Raw genomic sequence first — 20,957 nt, forward strand, 5'->3', positions numbered from 1 at the left:
AATGGGTTGATTCTCATTAAATCCATAGATTACCGTAGTATATTGTACATGAAAAGTGGAGTGATACTTACTCAGCAATACAGAAATTTTTCGGAGGCTTGCTTAAAGTCATAAAAATGCAGTTAACGAGAACCACACATGTTATGAATGCTATGAATAATGTACATTATGCGTTAAGGAAATAGCGTTCCACTGAAAAGTAAGGGGTATACCTCCAGGTATAAGATGGTATATAAAATAAATAAATAAATAAATAAATAAATAAATAAATAAATAAATAAATAAATATTCAACAGTTTGTGGTAAAATATGAGTAACCAAAATAAATGTGATTAATGCTACTTACTATCATGCTCTTAAATTTAAAAAGTTGCAGAACACAGGATAAAAAGAATAAGAATAAGGATAAGAATAAAAATAAAAATAAATAAATAAATATTTGTGCCCAGCCACTCTGGGCGGCTTCCAACAAAATATTAAAAATACAATAAATGATTAGTAAAACATGTGAATCCAGTCAAATATTACAGAAAATGAGGGTGAGTGAGTGGGAGTTAACCACAATGGTCACTAGCTAATCTAACCTAAAAGAAACTTCATTTCAAATTCAAACAGATAGCCATGGAACATAAAGAAAAACCCACTCACTAAACCTCCACGTAATATTATTTTATTGGGACACACCTTTTCACTCTCTGTAATCCTAAGAAAGATATATTAAGGCTTACACACACACACACACACACACACACACACACACACACATATATATATACTAACAGTTCTCTGTGATTCTGTATAAGAGATTTAGAATGAAGGAAACACATTGGAAGGATATGTGTGTATCAAAATATATATATATTGATATATATATATAACTAACAGTTCTCTGTGATTCTGTATAAGAGATTTAGAATGAAGGAAACACATTGGAAGGATATGTGTGTATCAAAATTTTCACAGCTAGTCTTCTCAGTGGATGGAAAGGACTGAAAAAAAACAAGGCTTTGGCGGCAGAAAACCGAAAGATTCTGTTCCTGGCTGATAGCACCATAAAAGTCTGTAAAATAGATGGAAATGCTTTTAAAATATAACATGCTCATGATAGACCTATTGTCTACAAATATAAACACACTGCAACCTCATAAAGATTGACTGGAGATGAAAGATGGACTGGAGATGAAAGTAGACAAACACAGAAGTACAACTCATTCGATTTATACATCACTCAGGAGACCCATCATTATGACAAGGAGCTGCATAAAAGACTGGGTAGTGGTAGCCATTCACATAAGGATGACAAAGATCAGTGATTTGATCTCAGTTTGCTGCTTTTTGCAATGAAATAAAGCACCAGCCCCTGATTCAGATCAGGGTTGTGCCATGGAATTAATTTGCAAAAGAAATAATGGGAGTTTGGAATTTGATGTTGCACTGCTGTTTTATTCATTTGCTTAAGTTACAGAATGATTCTACCTCTATTTTTATTAAGAGGCCAGTGGGTTGAATATACTTCTGCTTGCTGATAGCAAACAAAAACAGCAGGCACTGCTACCAATGAAATAAGATGATACTGCATCCTCATTTTGTACCAGATGGGAGAATGTACACAATCTCATCCAGCATAAAATGAATATGCTGCTTTATCACAATAACAAAGACACTGATTTTATGGCCTCCATTAAAATCTTAATTTGATGAATTAATAAAAATGTGCTACTTCAGCAGAGATTATTTTGTATGCAGTTTATCTCAAATGCACGACAAACCATTCCGACTGTGATCTTGTGCATGCTTATTCATAGTATGTTCACTGAAAAATATATTTTGCCTAGGTCTACTGGTTGTAATGTTGAACATAATGAAGTGCATGTAAGTGCCATAAAAATTAAAAGTTAAATGTTAATAACTGTACACATTTCTACAGCTTGTTATCTGAAAAATTAACACTGAACATTTAGGCTCCTGTCCACAGATCTGCTTTAATGTGTACATGGTACCATTTAAATGGGTATTTTGTCCAAGATGTGCATGAACATTTATAGCAATGTTAACAAAGAATAGACTTTTTATTATTAAATCTCGGATAGTAATAGTAATAATTTATTATTACGGTCAAAGACCAGTTCAGAAGCACAACTGAGACTGCTTTCACAAGAGTGAAATAGACATTTAAAACAATATACAATAACAGCTTATAGATTAAAATTAAAATAGTTCATGAACACAAAAGGACCTAAGGTTAAACTAACATGCAGATTGCCCCTGGGACACCCAGGAGGCTGAAATCCCAGATACTATGCTTAAAGATTTGATCAAATTTATTAAATTAATTAATGTTTTCAGACCTGTTCTGAAATTCATTTGTAATTTCTACTTTGACTGCTACACAAGAAGAAACTGCAGCATTTTTGTTTTTGGTTTACAAAAACATTTAATAATAATAATAAATAAATAAATAAATAAATAAATAAATAAATAAATAAATAAATAATTTATACCCCGCCCTTCCCAGCCAAAAACCGGGCTCAGGGCGGCTAACACTAATTAAAATCACAGCAAAATCATAAAAACAATCCATTTAAAATACAGATTAAAATACAAATTCAAAATTCAAAATTAAAACTGCAGTCTCATTTTCAAATAGCCCACCAATAAAAGAATGAAGCATACGTATCAAACAGAAACCAACCCAAAGGCCAGGTGGAACAGCTCCGTCTTGCAGGCCCTGCGGAAAGATGCCAAATCCCGCAGGGCCCTGGTCTCTTGTGACAGACTGTTCCACCAAGTCGGGGCCAATACTGAGAAAGCCCTGGCCCTAGTTGAGGCCAACCTAGCATCTTTGTTGCCTGGGACCTCCAAAAGATTATTATTTGAGGACCTTAAGGTCCTACACAGGACATACCAGGAGAGGCGGTCCCTTAGGTACGAGGGTCCTAAGCCGCATGTAACAAAACTCCTTACAATTTACTTTAAATAAACTGTATCACCTCACGATCTTTGTAATAGGGGTCAACATCTTCCAGTGGTTCTCCAATGAGCCAAGGAGGGGGTTTTCCATATAGAATAGGTAGCTTTTTAAAAACTTTCAGATCAAGCTGTGGTCGAATATTTTCTTCTTGCTCTTGACTATTGCCCTCCTCTGTGGCCTTGGCATGCTTTGCTTCCTTCTCAGCAATTCTCTTTTTAATTTGATCCAAGGTCTCAGGAGTAAACCGAAGGAAATTACTAGCCGTTGAAAAAGAAAAATTGGGCATCTTTTTGCACTGGGAACAAACAAATATTCTGATTACAAAAGGAATAACACAGATTGTAAAAGTCCCATAATAACAGAAGGTTTGGGAGGGTCAGTTCATACCAAGGTATCGGCAAAACTGCACACATGATAAAGAATATTTAATGGTCCCCACAATACATTAGAGTGGTTCAAATTATTTATTTCTAAAATGTACATGCCACTTTTTCCAATCCATTCCCATTTCACTTGCATATTTATATAATAACAAAAGATGTCTGGATTAGGCCAGTTCAGAACTTTAGTAACAAGTCCATTAACATAAAAGTGCCTACTCTGAATATGACTTAGCTAGATCAACTCCCAGCTTAAAGTGACTCAAAACCAGGGGCGTAGCAAGGGGGGCGGGGGGGGGGGGCGGGCTGCCCCGGGTTCCATAATGGAGGAGGTGACAAATTAGCAAGGAAATTGTTTTTTTGAAGGAAAAAAAATTGAAATTTTTTGGGATTTTTTTTTTGAATTTTTTTTTTAATGCCTGCTCCGAAGGTCTTATCTTACTATACTAGGGATTATATAGCTATATATGAAATTTCATGCATATCGGTTAATATCTTGACCCTCCTCCACCAAAATAGCTGTTCACTTGGCTGTTTTCCTATGTCATGAAGGCTGAAATTTCAGTTCAGAGAACACTTACTGTTCCCAACCCTAACCCTGTGGAAAGCCATCTAATTAGACTTTGAGAGGTTTTTAGGAGGTAATTCAATTATTGTTTTATTTTATACCAATGTTATGTATCTGGTGTTATCCACCATGAGCCCGACTTTGGCCGGGGAGGGCGGGATATAAATAAAAGGTTTTTATTATTATTACTTGTTATTATTCCTTTGTAAGAAAATATGAAATAACGTAAAACCATTTTTGCAGGAGGGGGGTGGTCAATGGGGGGGTTGACAAGAAATTTTCCGCACCGGGTACCACCTGACCTTCCCATGCCTGCGGGGGGGGGGGCATACCTCTCTTGCATTAATACATTATTATTGCTATGATTATTTTGTTGCTGCCTATATATACACAGAGCAGCTCCAGGCAATGTTAGAGGCAGGGAGGGATAGCCCATTTGGCCTCCCAGGGGTTGAGGGAGTCGCGGAGGAAGGGGCTTCAGTACCTGGGGCGGCGGGGGCATGGCACATCGCACGCGGGGTGCATGGCACATCGCACGTGTGAGCTTCCCAAGGGGGAGGCACCCGCCTGTGCATTCCAATGGGGCGGCACCCGCCCAAGTGAACGTCCCAAGGGGGAGGCGCCTGCCCATGGCAATGTCACCCTCCAGCTGGCACCTTGGGCGGACTGCCCCCTGCTCCCTTCCTCCACCACTGAGTTGAGGGAGACATTACAAATGCCTTCGCTGTTTGTTTGCATGTGCAACAACAAAAAAGGGCAGCTGATCAAACTATTTTAAGAAGTCCTGAAGGTTGCTGAGGGCCACAAAAAATGGCCTCAAGGACTGCATGTGGCCCCCGGGTCATGTGTTGAACCACCCTACTGTAAACTAAAAAATTTTTTTTCAGGTGAAACAATTAAATGATACTTCAGAAAACCAAGACTGATAATGAATACTCAAAACAGCAAGTTGGAGCATGGCACCCATGAAAATGTAAAACACACTTGTGAGTTGACATGCCACCTTTCTATTTGAAATGGCATGTTGGTATCTTCACTTACAAGCCAACTGGTTTGATTTCTTCCTTGTTATCTTTTGCCCCTCAGGTGCATATCAAGGGGCAACTCAGAAATAGGGGACAGAATAATATACTTCAGAGTAAATGCATTAAAAAACACAACAGAACAGGTGTGCTTCAGCCACCGATTCTTAGAGAGGCTTCTAAATAAAACATGAGTCCCAAAACATAAAAGAATTTTGAGTAAAAACCAAGAATAAATATTTTTGCAATATATTTGAAAAAGACAGCTTGCAGAGAGATGCATTAGTACTCCACCAATACAATGGATTCAGCTTTAATCTTAGAGTTTACAGCTGAACATAAGAAAGCCAGGGTGTTTTGCCAGCTATAGGGGTGAGGTGGAAAAGGATATGTGCTGAAGAGCAGGTGGACCATAATAACACATCTCTTTCTTACTGCAATAATTTAGTACAACTCTAAACCCTTCACAATTAAACCAGAACAGTCAGTTGCATGTTTCCCAGATGTTTTATTCCTGACCACAATATTTAAGTGTCAATATTTAACTTCATACTGCCTTCTCAGAATTCTACATAATTCTTCTTAAGCAAGAACTTTTTTAAAAAAATAGCAGCATTCCTATCAGATACAAATAACCATAATTTTATGAAATAAAAAATGAAGACATTTTCAACAGTTTTCAACAGTTTCCTGTAATTTTCTCACATTTTCCAGTTCATTCTCATTCACAATTACTTACATTTTTCTGTGTAACAGTATCAGATTCACTTCATCTCAATAGAATATAACAGACTTTCCCCCAAGTTGATCTTTTTCCAAAATAGCAAACAGTTCACCTTACTTTGTCAGATTCCACATTATTCTTTGGAAATTTCTTCCTTGCTTTCTCTTATGCTGAAACTGTAATTTGTACAGACTTGTGATGGAATGGGAATGTGAAGGAGGAGGAGCATGTTTTCTGGCTTGAGATAAATAAATTGGATCCCAAGAGATTATACAGGAAACAAAATAATACGAGGAAGTAAATGGAGATGGTAGTAATTCTACATTATCAACTTTTAAAAGGCACAAGTTATTTCATCTGTTGAAATACTGTGAAGCTAATGACACAAAAAGGTTTTGCTCACCAGAACCAAAGGAAAAGAGCAATTAGGTAACAATCTGTCCTGCAGTCTCTTAAATATGTACTTAGTGAGCCAATATTTTCTATTATGTAACATTAATTTTCAGTGCCATTCCAACTACTTCGATATTAATAGAATATTTCTTTTCTTGCTTTAAAAGATCTCTTGGATGTTGCGACGAACCCCACCCCTCAATTACTAAAATTGTGTCCAAAAGGGTACAGGGGTGAAACCAACCCCCCTCCACTCTGTTCGCCTCAAAACAAACCCCCCTTACTTCAAGGACTTATTAGTAATGAGAGTCTTTTTCCAGCTTTCGTGGCCTGGTATCCTCAATACTCTGGGTTACTTAAATGGACAACCTCTTGCCTACAGTAAAGGGCCTCCCTCAGCTCGGATCCTCACTGTCTCGATTTGCCTCAACACTCTGGCAACTTCGTGGCACTCTAGGTTTTCACCATCTAACGCTTTTCTGTGTGACTCTAGGACACAAACTATCACCTCCCTTTCCTCAGGTAAGTTTTGCCCTTTCTTGAGTCCACACCTCTGTGAGATTTGATACCCTGCTGGACCAATAATGACGATTCCTCCTTGGCACCAAAAAGAACTGAACTTTATTTTCTTGAGAACATAGTTGATTTAAAGATTCATGCTTTCACAATCTTAGTTGTAATAACACAGAAACACCTTTCAAACTATAGTTTCATGTTAAACTAATCCTAACCTAAACCACCACTATCCTGGCCCCACATCCTTCTTCTTCCCTGTCTCCGCACACACACCCTCCCTCTTCTCCCCTGTCAAAACGGCTGTTCCCTCCTTTTAAAGGGGGGGGGGACCGACCCGCCTCCAAAGGATGAGCTGTCAGTTAAGTTGAAGGTGGATTAACTCCTTCTGAGCCAGGAGGTAATAACTCCTCCACCCTAGGGCCAATCCATCACATATGTATATAGAGATTAATCTGTATGCTATAGAAGGAAGGTAGCAGGATGAGATTTAAAGAGCTGAGCAGAACCTTTCCTCATTTGTAAGTGTGGTTCTGAATGCGTGGCAGGAGATACCCATAAGCGTCTATAGAGCCTTTCTTCTTACATTGGGCTTGGAACACAGCAATTCAACTGTCAATTAACAGCACTGTATAGACTAATTGCACAATCCTATACACGCATAACGAAATGTAAATTCCACTGAGACCATGGATTACAATGCAAGATTGCAATATATATAATTGTTAAGAAAATTACCAAAAAATAAACACATCATTTGTTATACGGATATTGAATCACCCAACTCTTGTCTTATTGAATAGCCTCCAGCCCTTGAATAGGACTCAGTTGCTGTCCTATTCAGTTGTTTTTAGCTCCATAACATGACAACATGGACCTGCTGATTTTGTGTATAAACCCCTGCTAGGGAAAGGGGCAAGCTAGAGCACTTTTTCCTGGTCATTCAGCAAGCACAGTAGCCTGACACAATGTATTTGAAAGCCAAAATAAAATTACAGGCTATGGTTCTGTTTATACTTTGTTATTTTATTTTTGTTCTTAGCAGACTATGGTTCCCTGATACTTTGCTATTTGTTGCTAATACAGTGCAATAGTAGCTACTCACAACTAAGTACCGTGGGGTAAATATAAAAGAAAAAAACAACAGAAACTGGGTAGGGTTTTGTGTACTTGAAAGACTCTCTTTCTCTCCCTTAGAACAATCCCCTTGATTTATCTTTTTCCTCCCACAAGCAGGCAACAGACCCAACTAAATTGTCTGCTTGGTTTTCCATGGCCTAAATTCACAGGCTTCCTCAACCTTGGCCCTCCAGATGTTTTGAGACTACAATTCCCATCATCCCTGATCACTGGTCCTGTTAGCTAGGGATCATGGGAGTTGTAGGCAAAAACATCTGGAGGGCTGAGGTTGAGGAAGCCTGGAATAGAACCTAGAAGGGGGAAAGAGAACCAATATATATATAAGATGGTTATTTAAAAGTTTACACTGTTTATTTTTATTATTATACTGTTACACTTATTATTTTAGTCATAATCTTGTCTACTAATTTGACTTCAACATATTAATTAAAAAATATGGTGATCTATATGGACAGAAATGGTAAATACCACATTCCTTGAGAGTTTGTTTCTAAACATGTTGGGAACAGAGAACACAGCTTTTCATACACAGCTGTTGTTTCCCCCATAATGCTCGCAAATGTTTGCTGGCATTTATGGCCAGCATAAGCTGATGATATACTCTGACTCTTATCTACACTATAATTGATAAAGTATGTTTCAGCATAAAAAGTGGTTCCTGTTTCTTCTATTGTATCATACAAAGATGCAAGATGGGTGTATATTTTAAATGCCTGTTTAGAGAATAACAGGATGTGAACAGCTTTTAAGACAAGTACACATTAAAGCTGTATTTTAAGACAAATATGCATTAAAGTATTCTTTGGTCTTTTAAATGGACAAATACGTACTTAATAAATGGGAAAATTTGCACAACACAATAATCCTTGCAATCTCTTTGTGCCCATTCAGACCATGGCTTATGTTCTAAACATCAAATTAACCACGGCCATGCTACAGAAATGTAAACATGACTATTAAAAAAAAACTAACTATGGGGTATTATAAACAATGATTACCAAAAAAGGTGTTAATGATTAACCTATTTTTGTGCCACAGCAGAAGTGTAATTTGCTTGTGTAACTCTCTTTCTAGTGAGCAAGGTGCAACAATGCCCTTTTGCCCATGCCTTAAGATCAGTAGATGCCTTAAAATCAGTAGATTAAGCCAGTGTTTTTCAACCACTGTTCCGCGGCACACTAGTGTGCCACGAGATGTTGCCTGGTGTGCCGTGGGAAAAATTGAAAAATTCAAGAGAATTACTTTATATATAGTCAATATAGGCACAGAGTTAATTTTTTTAACATTTTCTAATGGTGGTGTGCCTCGTGATTTTTTTCATGAAACAAGTGTGCCTTTGCCCAAAAAAGGTTGAAAAACACTGGATTAAGTCCTTTTCGTGGTCTCTATGCAGGGTTAAATGGGGTGAGGTAGGGTGCAAGAGGCCTTTTCATTAGCAATTTATTGTATGCAAAATCTTCTTCTACTAAGCTGTGTCCAACTCCGGCCTATCTCTTGGCAACACTGTTACAGGATCTAATTGTTGACATACATCTGTCTTGGGAGACAGTGAAGGAATACGCCTTTGGGGATGAAGTCAAACTGTTAGAAGGTTGCAGTGCCTGCTGTGGGTGTAGAGACATAATGATGTCATCCAAATCAGGGATTTATTCTGCTGCTCCTCTTCCATTGTGAAATATGCCATAATAACGCCTTTCCGCATTTTGCATGGCAAAAACAGGCGAGTCCTTTACACAAATAATATCAGAAATTGCATTTCATTCTCCCTGGACACTAGGAGTGAGTGATCATTCCCAAAGAAACCTCAAAGAGTGCATGCAATGTGAAACTGCTTATTATAGTTCACCAAATGATCCAATTCTATCTCCGATTTCTTGAATCAGCATAAAGATATTTTTATTTGCATGTGTCAGTTAGCTTACCAATACCAGAATGTCTGTACCGTATTATCAGTAACAACTGTTTTGTGAATGGCCACTGATACTAATGTAATGATTGCTCTGCACTTTGCATATTTCATTTCTCTCTTGCAATCCCACCCAGCCACCCTATTATAATACCTTAACTTTTATAATACCTCAACTTTGCATCTGGTGGAAGGTTTGTGAAAGGTTATACCAAAAGTAACTGGGGGTGGGCAATCTCCTGGAGCCCACTTGCAGATTGGAGAAACCGTTGTGGGTATCCGACAACCAAGCACACACTGCAGCCTTGGCTACAACGCAGTGCTTCTGATAAGCTGCACTTCGTTGAAGGAAGGGGACCTTGTGGGCATTATGTTGGCAGCCCTTTAGTCTTTAAGATGCCACAAGACTGTCTCCCTCCCCTGCCCTGCATTGGGTTGCTTCTCGATACACCATACACAGGACCACAATACCTCAAGGACTGCCTCTCCCACCCCATGAACAAACACCGACCCTGCAGTTTTCATCAGAGGCCCTTCTCGGCATGCCCCACCTGAGGGATGTGTGGAAGGTGGCATTTTCTGTGGCTGCTCCACTTGTTGAATGCTGTTTCCAGGAAGACATGCTTGGCTCCATATTTGTCAGTTTTTGGATGCAGGGCTAAGACCTATATTTGCTTTGGCCTTTGGTTAATTAACGTTGCCTCTTATGGTGTTGCTCGTCATTTGGTCCTTCTTAAAGTGCTGCTGGGTGATCATCTACACCAATAAAGTGCAAGTGTCTCTGTGTCCAGTCCCTGTGTCCGTGGGATTGCGCTACTGCGCATGTGCCCCACGGACAGCCGTTGGGACTTGGAGGGCAGTGTGCCGCTCAGCGACCCTGAGAGCAACTATGGCGCCTCCCAGGTGGGAGCAAGGGAGCGCAGGGGCCACAGGATCTCCGAGGGATTGAGCAGAAACCCCCAGGCGGCTCTTTCCTGGGGGCGGCCCAGCCACGAAGCATGGCGGGCAAGGCTGAGAGGGAGCCGGCGGGCGGAACGGAAAGGCCGTTCGGCGAGGGAGCCGGGGGGACCCATGGCGGGAGCGAGCGCAGCTGGGCGGAAGACCGGAAGGTAGCCGAGGGAGCACGGGCGGAAGCGAAGCGGCGGAGGAGAGAGAGCGACCAGGGGCGTTCTTAGCCCCTTGGCTTCCGGGGGCGGGAAGCCAAGAGGCACCCCTGGGGGGGCGGGGCATTGCGGTGCGTGCGTCATGACGGGTGGAGCTGGGGGTGTCGGGCGGCGGATTCGTGAGCAGCCGCTGCACGAAGGGGTGCTGCAAAGACTCCCGAATCCGCCGCCCGGGCTCCCTTGGTGGAGCGCAAGTCGGGGCAGGGAGAGGGACAGGCCAGCGAGGAGGGGTGTCCCTCCTCGCTGGCCCGCCCCTCTCCATGCCCTGGCTCCGCAAGCCAGCCAGCAGCGGAGCTACCCCTCCTCGCTGGCCGCCCCTGCGGCTCCACCTCGGCAGTGCTGAAAATAGACTAAAAAGAATTTTTTTTAAAAAAAATTAAAGTAAAAAAAAGCCCAGGAGGCGGGGCCGCCCCCCGATGTGTCACCCCCAGCAGGGGCGCTGCCCGGGGCCCCCCGCCCCTCCCTTGCTACGCCCCTGAGAGCGACAGAAGAGACACCGGAAGGAATGTTCTAGCGCCCGTTAATTTAATGGGTTTAAAGCACTAGTTTTATATATTTTGCTTTGTCATGGTTCTTCTACCCCCGTGCCCCAATTTTAAACTGTTGTATTTCTTTCAAGTTGGCAAAATGGATCCAGAACACTTTCATGGCTGGTTTGCGAAGCAGTGTACAATTAGCCATATTCTGTATCTATCTTGTGGTTTCTTTGAACTGTTTTGGTGCCCACTGTAAAAAGTGACTTAATAATTGCTGCAATAATGATAATACAGTCAGCAAAGGGCAATAATCTTGGGGGGTCATTCTATGGTGACTTTGTGCTGACCTTTGGGTACTCAAATAATGAAACGGCGAGGGAACTTCGATAAGATCAATTTAACTTTATTGTTAGGGGCGCTTGTATTGCATGGGGCTGGGCGATTAATACACCAAAAAAAATCAATGCACCCAGCAACATACAAGTGAATAACCATAACGTGTGGGGAACAGGGAACGGAATGTGATACGCCTGATGCGGGCAAACATGAGAAAGCCCGGGAAAGCCGAGCTCTGACTGAGTGAGGTACCACACAGCCGAACCTCGCGCCCTTTTATCATCTCGGTGGGGGTGGGGCAGAGAGAAGGAGCAGCGCGAGCAACGTTTCCAACTGTCACCTTCTCTCCCTACTGATTAGACCAGCCCCCGCAAATCTCGCGAGACCAAGTACCCCTCGCTCTTCGCCCGGTTCGCCGCCATCCCTCACAATAACGGCTGCCATGGCAACCGCGCAAGCCACGCCCCTTCCACTAACGTCCTTCGTCCCTTCCCCTCCTGTGACTCGCCTCGCTGTTCGAGATTTGAAAGGGGTGCGGCTGCAGCAGTAGCAGCAGCAACAGCAACAGCAGTAGGAGGAGCCTCCTGAGGCGGGACTTCCGGGGCGCCCCCAACCTCTCTTTTCCCTGTCCACCCCCTGCTCGGACGTGACGACAGAGTGTCAACATGCAAGATGGCGGCTCATCACCGACAGAACACGGCGGGGCGGCGGAAAGTGCAGGTAAAGGGAGTGAAGCAACGCCGGTTGGAGGGGGAGGCTTGGCCGAAGGGCGGAGGAGGAGAGCGCGGGGGCCCCGGGGCCTCGCTGGAGGGAGAAAGGCCGGGGAAAACGGCGATAAACGCGTGGGCCGGGATGAGGAAGGGGACGGGTTGGAGGAAGCGCGGGAAGAAGCCGGGTGGGGGAGGGATGAAGGGCGGAGCGGCCTCAGCTTGGGAAAGATACTCTGGGAACTAGAGAAATTGCCGCAAGACCCTGGCTTTCTCCTCCCCGTCCTCAGCTGCTGACGCTTTAACGGCGGAAGAGAACGGAAGACGCTGTTTTGGGGAACCCCTTTGCTAAGTGCTTAGCGTCGTGGTCATCGTCTTGTCCCGCGCGTCGGAAATAACGAGATTGTGATGCTTTTGGTCTTTACCGCTTCAGGGCTCTCTGCCTGTGGGTGTTAGTATTTCAGCGCGCGGTTTCCGCCAGCTGCGCCCCCGGTGTTAAAAACACCAAAGTCCAAACACCTTCTCCACACACCGTAGCGAATAGGTTTAGGGCCCGTGTGGGTGTAGTAGCTAGTGCTGGGACGATCCAAGGTCAGATCTTAACTTGGGCATAGAACTCACTGGGTGGCTTTGGGGCAGTCACTGTGTCCCTGTCGAACCTGCCTCACAGGGTTGTTGTGACATAAAGTGGGGGGTGAGTAGAACCATGTACATGTCCCAGGGCTCCTTGGAGTAGAGGTGAAAGTTAAATGTTAATTAAACATTACATGAAGGTAGTGCTTTAATTGTGAGAGCATTGAAAAGTGTGATCTTTACTGCTGGCAGTTTGAGGCTACAGTTTGGAATTCTACCACTAATGTCTACTATCTCCTTTTGAGTAGTGTTTATGTGTTTGTCTGTGCTCACCGTACTTTTTGGCCAAGATTTGTTCCTCAGAGATGACTTACAATTAAAATCTACACAGAGGGGAAATGTTGTAGCTTGGGGAAAAGACTGTTGCTCAGCAGTGGTAGAGCATCTGGTGTGCGTGCAAAAGGTTCTGTGCTCAGTTCTCACCATCTCCAGGTGGGACTAGGGAAATCCATTCAGTTTGGACAATACCAAGTTAAATGGACAAATAATGTGATTATTAATGGCAGCTTCCTAAGTATATGTGTTGGGGATAATAGTCTAGGTTCCAGACATCTCTGTAGCAGATGGAAACAGAGACTGGCTAATGTGGGCTGTGGGCCTTGTTGATCCACTCTGGCTAGACTTCTCATGTAAGGGGAACTCTGCTTGTTGAATTTTGAATGTTCTTCACAAAGAGGCTCAAGAACGTGGTTATGTACATAAAAATTGCTGGCAATGATCAGTTTCCATGGTTTATCTTCCCACTCTTCTGAGTTGCTTTTTATTCTAGGAGTTTGGAATAGAGGAAAAATAAAATTTTAGTGTGAATAGATTTTTAAGCCCCACAAGGGGGTTAAAAGGTATTTTAACAATGTTTCTGTGACGATAATGTATCCCACATCTAAACTTAACAATTAGAGTTTTGTGGGGTGGATTCTCCACAGATACCCTCAACTTATCTCTGTTCATATCTGTCAATTATTTCCTCATTATTGAAAAGTTTATGTAGCAGGCCCGTGTGGTGTAATGGTAATGGGCTAGGCTAGGATCAGGGAGAACTGGGTTCAAATCCTTACTGCCATGCAGCACAATAGCTGATAACAATTGGCCATGACTGGCTCAGTTATCTGGCATCCTTCCAACAGCATAGTGACATCACAATATGGAATCCAGTTGCCTATATGACAATGAGGTTTTTAGAAACTGAAATGCCTTGATATAGAAGGATGTGTTCCTTTGCCTCTTGCCTTTTAAAGCTGTCCAAGTTAATTTCCATCACCACATATTGTAGCAGCAAATTCCATAGTTTGACTATATGTTGTATCAAGAAGTACTTCCCTTTGCCCATCCTTAATCTCTCACCATTCAGCTTTATTGGATGACCTCTGCTATTATTGTTATTATTCATTCATTCGTTCGTTCGTTCATTCACTTATACACCGCCCTATACCTGCATGTCTCAAGGCGGTTCACAAGACCACAACATATAAAATGTAACCAAAAGCAATAACCCAATAGCCCCTCAAAAACACACACACATTTAAAATGGGTATAGGATGTAAATCAGATAAACCAAAGGCCTGGTTTAAAAGGAACATTTTTGCCTGGCGCCTAAAGGTATGTAATGAAGGCACCAGGTGAACTTCCCTGCGGAGAGCATTCCATAGACAGGGAGCCACTGCAGAGAAGGCCCATTCTCGTGTTGCTACCCTCTGGAATGCTTGAGGAGGAGGCACACGAAGGAGGGCCTCAGAAGATGATCTCAGGGACTGGGTAGGTTCATATGGGAAGAGGCGGTCCTTGAGGTATTGAGGTCCTGAGCCATCATGGTTCTACAGTGTAGTGTTATGACAGGAAGGGAAGAATGATTTTTTTTTAATAAACCCTTTTTTCTAAATCCAAAACTCACCCCAACATTGTAACCTCTGCCCCCAAAGCTTTTTAACATCCATATGAATCCATTGGGAGCAGTCATCAGGAGGTTTGGGTCACAGTGTCATCAGTATGCTGATGTCAGCTTTGCTTTTCCATTAAACCTGAGTCATGAGAGGTTGCACATAAGGAGAACGGCTAATGGAGCCCAGTTAGTTTTGCCATGACCTGATTATCATTGGCTTGTGGTAACATAGAGATGGGCTTTCTCATTGGTAGCAACTGTGTTTGGAATGCCCACGCTGCTGAAATACAAGAGGCACCATCAGTGTTGACATTCCACCAGCTCCTGAAAATGCACCTGTTTTTAATTGTGAATTTATTGTTTTAACTGATTTTTAAATGTTTTAATTGTTATGTTTCTAAACTGTTGTATTATATATTTTAATTAAGGGTGTTTTAATAGCATTGTATATTTTCATAATGCATTGATTTGATGTTTGTAAACCACTTCAAAGCCATTTTGGCATATAAGTAGTACATTAATTAATTATAATGGAGTTGCTGCAGCATTTTGGTTGCCCTTTTCTACCTCTATAAGTTCAGCTCCTGAATTGTACATACCATGCTAAGTGTGGTTCCTAATAATAATAAATATTTATACTCCGCCCATCTGGCTGGGTTGCCCCAGCTACTCTGGGTGGCTTACAGCATATATAAAAACAGCTTTAAAAGTAGTTACTGGTATGTTAGCCATTTCCCAGTGATCAGGCACTGAAACCATCTTAGGGACAGGTTGCATATTTTGTTAAAAGATCAGCAGTTTTACATTTCAGCTCTTTAAGAACTCTCAGATGAACTCATGATATCTTACTTTTTCATTTGTTGATAAAGCCTAGAGTTTAATAATTGTCACTTCTTTAAACTCCCTAAGAATGTCAGATCAGGCATAGGTGCCCTACCTTCAGCTGTGAATACAGATGCAAATCATTTGGCTTCTCTGCAATCTCCTTCTTCTACTTTGTTGTCTTTAACCAGCTGTGGACACAGTTTGGACTGTATTCTGCTTTTGAAGTACTTAGCATATTTTTTATTAATATTTTTAAACAATATAGTGAAATTCTTTTAAAATTTCTTTTCTTCTTGCATTTCGTTGTCATATGAGAAATTGCAGGAGACATACTGTTTCCTTCCTTTTCTATACCGCAGGACAAATGAGATAAATTCTTGCCTCTCTCCAGAACCATCTACACATGCTAGAGGAATTGAAGTAGTAGTGTGGCATTTGGAGTCTGGTCTTACTGTAGCCGGTTTTTGTAGCACTCTGGCAGACCTGATTACTAACCAAAGCTTTAGATAATACAGGAATGTATTTAAAATATCTTTCTCATAATCCTTAAATGAGCAGGTGACGTAAGGTCTCAATAATAAGAAAATTGCACATTACTGATGCATATTCTCAGCAGCAGCAATTTGCTACAATTCTCAGACACTTATGCTGAAGTAATTGGGGCTTAATGGCTTCTTTCCCTATTATGGAATACACCATTATAGTAGTAATTGTAACTATAAAACATAATTGCTAAATCCATCAGCAAATTTTAGATTTTGGAAATTGTGTGAAATGGTTAAGATTTAGATCATTTGCATTTCCTTCAATAAGAGCCCACATGGTGTAGTGGTTAAGAGTGTTGGACTAGGACCTGGAAGACAAGGTTCAAATCCCTGCTTGGCCATAAAGCTGCCTGGGTCACCCTCTCTCAGCCTAACCTATGTCACAAGGATATTGTGAGAATAGAATGAGGGCGGGGGAAGCATCTACATCACCTTGAGCTCCTTGGAAGAAAGATGGAAAAGAAAGGTATAATAAATAGAATAGGAATTAAATAATGGTAGGATACAGACCAAAAGGGCACATATCTTCAACTGTGATCAAAGCAAACAGATGCTTGTGATGACCTGCCTAATGCCCCATGATCCTTTTTGTTTTGACGTTTCTTGAGACAGGTAAACCTAGAGAGCACGAGTGAGGAACCTTTCATGTGCCATACCATATTGCTTTAAAAGGTTGCATGCTGGTCAGGGTGGAGCTCATAGAGGTTGTGGCATTCATTTTTTTCTGTCTGCCACCCCCTTTCTCCCATATTTTTAGGTGGCAAGGAGAGAGGAAAATTAGACAATCTGTATCATTATAAATTATATCAGAGTGGATAACAACAATTTAAAATACAAATAGAAGCCAACAAAGTGCAGTAGAAAATAGGCTGATGGGAGCAGGTTTTCCATCCCTGCTGCAGTACACATGGCCTTCCATGAAGAAGGCGTCTCCCAGTCGTTAGAGGGGAGACAGGCAATTGAATTGAGACTTCAACCTCTCTCAAATTGCATGAGATTATCATTGCACCCACACGGTGGAACCAGTGTTGTAGTTGCAGTTGCATAGCATGGTCATTCTTGCTGCTACTTATATTCCCAAACTGTTTCCTTTCAGAATTAGCAGTACTACTTTGTACTTGTGGGCGGTGAAGTGCCCTTTATAATGTTGGTATTCTCTGTGTGGCTTCTTAACAACAATGGTTAACTTCAAATGGTGGGCTAGGATTAATATCATTTATTGAATTAAATTGCCTACTGGGTAACCGAAAAGGCTTTAGTGAACTGGCCCCAATGATTGATTGATATTCAATGTATAGCCCACCTTTCTTCAGTCATGGAACTCAAAGTAGCATTCATGGGATTCCTACATAGTCTTCCATCCAGGTGTCAATCAGACCCACCCTATCTTTGCTTCGGCAAGGTAGCTGCCTCGTGTGCCTCCAGACCATGCTGTAGGAGCCCTTAGCTAGCAATTGGTTATTAAAAAAAAAAACCCAGCCAAATGTCTTTCTTTCTGTGGTTAGACGTTTCAGTTAACACAGTCTTGATGAATGTGCAGAAATGTCTTTTCTTCTTCATCCTTGTATACAACTATGGGCAATATTTGGGTGGATGGATTCTAGTAACAGATAATATTCTCATAGGGGATTGTTCACTTACCTGTCTGAGCCCCAAGCAAAAAACGCTCATGAGCCATACTTCTTGTTGACCTATGCTACATAAAACCTAGATGCAGTTTTCTATTTGAGAATATCACTGTGCTAGTGAGCCCTTCTGTCTCCTGGTTCTCATCCCCCTGTGTGCCTTTGCTTCCATGAAAGTTGAACTGAGAGGCACTCGTCAAGATTCTGATGAATAGCATATCTTTTATTGCCTGTTCTCAAAGCTGAAAGGAGTAGAGTTTGCAATTTTTAATCCTGGATAGCAATAATCTGTTTTCTATACTGGTATGGAATACTTCAGGCATATGAATTGCAAAACTTAGTGTACAACTTTGTGTGAACGACATATTATATGTATCAGTACCATCTGCTTGCAAAATGCCAAATCATCCTTTGAAATCTAACTCCTGCAGAGGTAAGCTGTTTTTACTGCACAAAAGTGATAAATTGTATAATTTTCCAGAGGGGAAAACACACACACAAGCATCTTTTGATGCTTGAAATCATGCTGTCATTGGGCTAAAATTAGTGCTCTTGACTCAATTTTGGGGGTTGATTATTCCTAATATCTGTAAGTAGTACATTTAGCATTTAAGTTATAGACCTGACATGAATGCTCAGTTTCTTGTGGAAAACAATGAGCTAGCTTTTGTGAGTGGAATTGACATAGACTCATAGAATTGCAAAGATGGAAGGGACCTTAAGGGTCATCCAGTGCAACCTCCTGCAATGCAGGAATCTCAGCCAAAGTATCCATGACAGATGACCATCCAACCTCTGCTTAAAAACCTTCAGTGAAGAAGGTTCATTGAAGGATTACAACCTTCCAAGTTGTGATCCTCTATGTGCATAAGATTCCACTATCAATCTGCTTTTTATAAGCTGTTCTAAAGGAGTGTCTTAGTCTAGTTATCACTGTTGTTATACGCCAAGGGTGACAGTAAGGTAGATCAGCACCTACTGGTTTGTCTAACCCTAGTAACAACAGAAAAACATCTCCATAAGCCAAAGGTTTTCAACTTTTTTGAGTCCATGGCTCCCTTGACCAACTACATTCTGGCAGCCTCTCACCCTTTTTCAAACACCCTCCCTTGTGGCGTTTCCCCTCAGCCTCCTCTGTTTGGGAGTCCTCTGGGCAGCCGCAGCTGCCGCCTCTGGTCTCTGAACTGCCCCCCTCTGCCCAAAAGAGAGGTGCCTCCTCACACTGCCATACAGGGGTCTGGGAAGCACCCCCTGGCCAGCCCCAGAGGCACTATTTTCCTGGGGAGCTTGTAGCCAGGACTGCTGCAACAAACAGCTGTGCAAGCCTTTGGGAGGCAGAGAGGGCATCAGAGGAGGGAGGGAAGGAAAGAGGGACAGAGGCCAGTGTTGCCTGTGGCACCCCTGACTATCATTCAAGGCACCCAGTGTGCCACTGCACACTGGTTGAAAACCACTGCTAAGATAGATTGCTGAAAAAGAAAGCTTCACCGGAAACCAGGTGTGGATATTTTTGTGAAAGGATTTGAGAGCTTAGTTCTGGGACTGCTTGCAAATTCCAGGACACATTGTGGCCCTTAATTCTTTACTTATATCCACTTGGCTAGGTCACTATTTTGCAGCTGGATCAAATTAATGGACCTTGGATTCTACTGAAAAGACATGGTAGATCCCACAAGCTTGAAGTCTACCCCCCTTGGTGTATGCAGTTCTCCCACTCTGAAGAGCTGAGCAGTGTGATCATATAGTAGTGCAAAACCAGTCAACATTTGCTAACTCTGTTTAAATATAATGTGTTCGCTGTTGTCAACTACACATGCATTTTTCTTGCTCCATTATGTCATTTCCATAAATAACAGAAAGATGAGGAATAATCTTTCCTCCCTCTTCCAGCATTATTTAATGGACTTGGGGCAAAGGCTCTCTGTCTCCTGTTTCTCTAATATCTTAGTTGTTTGTGTATGGTGCATTGGATGTTGATGTGTTCCTAATTATGATTTTTTTTAAAATTAATGGAAAGTTTTGTTGAAAATGAGTGGGCAAAACAAAATACTTCTATCTGAGGCTCCTTAATGCTTTAATTGGATTTCTGTCAACACATCTTAGGTCTCCTATGTAATTAGAGATGAGGTGGAGAAGTACAATCGAAATGGGGTAAATGCACTGCAGCTGGACCCAGCGCTAAACAGACTTTTTACAGCAGGCCGAGACTCCATCATCAGGATATGGAGCGTCAACCAGCACAAGGTAAACCAAACACAGAAGCTTTGCTTTAAAAGATAGGCTTAGAATGTTAGATGCAGCCAATGAAGAGTATCTTACACTGTTAAAGGCCACTCTTGTGTTGTATCGGCAAACACTGCAAATCATTCTTACCAAGTATTTTATACATTAGCATCTTCATTTTTTTCCGACAAGAAAGCACAGTCACAATAACATTTTCCTAATTTGGTGTAAAACGAAATTCCCTTGTTTGTATTTATATCCCCCCTTTCAACCAATTTTGGGTCCCAAAGTGGCTTGCAACTAAAATTCTCAAAGTACAGGTACGTTGACAAGTTTCCACTATTGCTGTCCTATTTCTGAAACTGGTTGAGTGACCCATTGCCTCATTCCTTACTTTCCTGTTATCTGCTGTGGTCTTACCAAACTCCTGGTACCTGGCTAATAGTGAGTTAGTCTAGTCCCATCCAGAAAGTGAAGAGACCAAAGGACTTGGGGAGGTGATGCTGACTAATACTGAAAAGAGCAGTTCCCTTCAAATCCAAAAGGTGTTCTCATTCTCTGGAGTTTTAGCACATAGCTTTTAAAAATAATTAGAGTGGTTTGTTGAGAGCTAAATTCTGGCTTCTTTCTTGAGCATCCTGAGTGAGATTCACTAACTCAATTATGCTGTTAAAATAATTCCTCTGACCACCCCCACCCTGTCAGAATGGTTTTGTTTTTGTTTAAGAATCTGGAATACAGTAATAACATACAAGCTATTTTTCTATGCCTGAGCAAGAGAAAATGAAATGTTTGAAAGCAAATTTGTCACTGAAATCTGCTGGTGCTAGATCATATTAATTATTTTCCTTAGTCTAGTAATCTTGAGATCAAAGTTATGGTTCTTGCTTTGATTTAGTGTTTAATTGCTGCTCTTCTTTCTTTTGTATTT

At 41.6% G+C, this 20,957-nt stretch overlaps 2 protein-coding genes across 4 annotated transcripts in view; one reads left to right on the plus strand and one right to left on the minus strand.

Annotated features, from left to right (window-relative positions):
- Positions 1–874: 874 nt before the first annotated feature.
- LOC117055689 (sodium channel protein type 5 subunit alpha-like) lies at positions 875–6,226 on the minus strand. 2 transcript variants are annotated; one of them, XR_004427666.1, is made up of 3 exons: positions 5,681–6,226; positions 2,991–3,266; positions 875–1,060 (listed from the first exon to the last, which is right to left on the minus strand). XR_004427666.1 is itself a non-coding variant. In XM_033165419.1 (2 exons), the coding sequence occupies exons 1-2, from the start codon at positions 3,255–3,257 to the stop codon at positions 911–913; spliced, it is 417 nt and encodes a 138-aa protein (XP_033021310.1). In that variant the 5' UTR covers positions 3,258–3,359; the 3' UTR covers positions 875–910. The 2 variants fall into 2 exon arrangements, 1 of the variants encoding a protein (XP_033021310.1); XM_033165419.1 differs by lacking the exon at positions 5,681–6,226 and having other exon boundaries at positions 2,991–3,359.
- Positions 6,227–12,168: 5,942 nt separating this feature from the next.
- Positions 12,169–20,957, plus strand: part of WDR48 (WD repeat domain 48) — a 29,072-nt gene continuing 20,283 nt past the window's right edge. For both annotated transcript variants that reach the window (XM_033165231.1, XM_033165232.1), the window contains exons 1-2: positions 12,169–12,312; positions 19,907–20,047. In XM_033165231.1, coding sequence (XP_033021122.1) covers positions 12,265–12,312; positions 19,907–20,047 — 189 coding nt within the window. In that variant the 5' untranslated portion in view covers positions 12,169–12,264. The remainder of the gene's footprint in view (positions 12,313–19,906; positions 20,048–20,957) is intronic.

This window comes from Lacerta agilis, chromosome 12, assembly GCF_009819535.1.
Source record: "Lacerta agilis isolate rLacAgi1 chromosome 12, rLacAgi1.pri, whole genome shotgun sequence".
Classification (NCBI taxonomy): Eukaryota; Metazoa; Chordata; class Lepidosauria; order Squamata; family Lacertidae; genus Lacerta; species Lacerta agilis.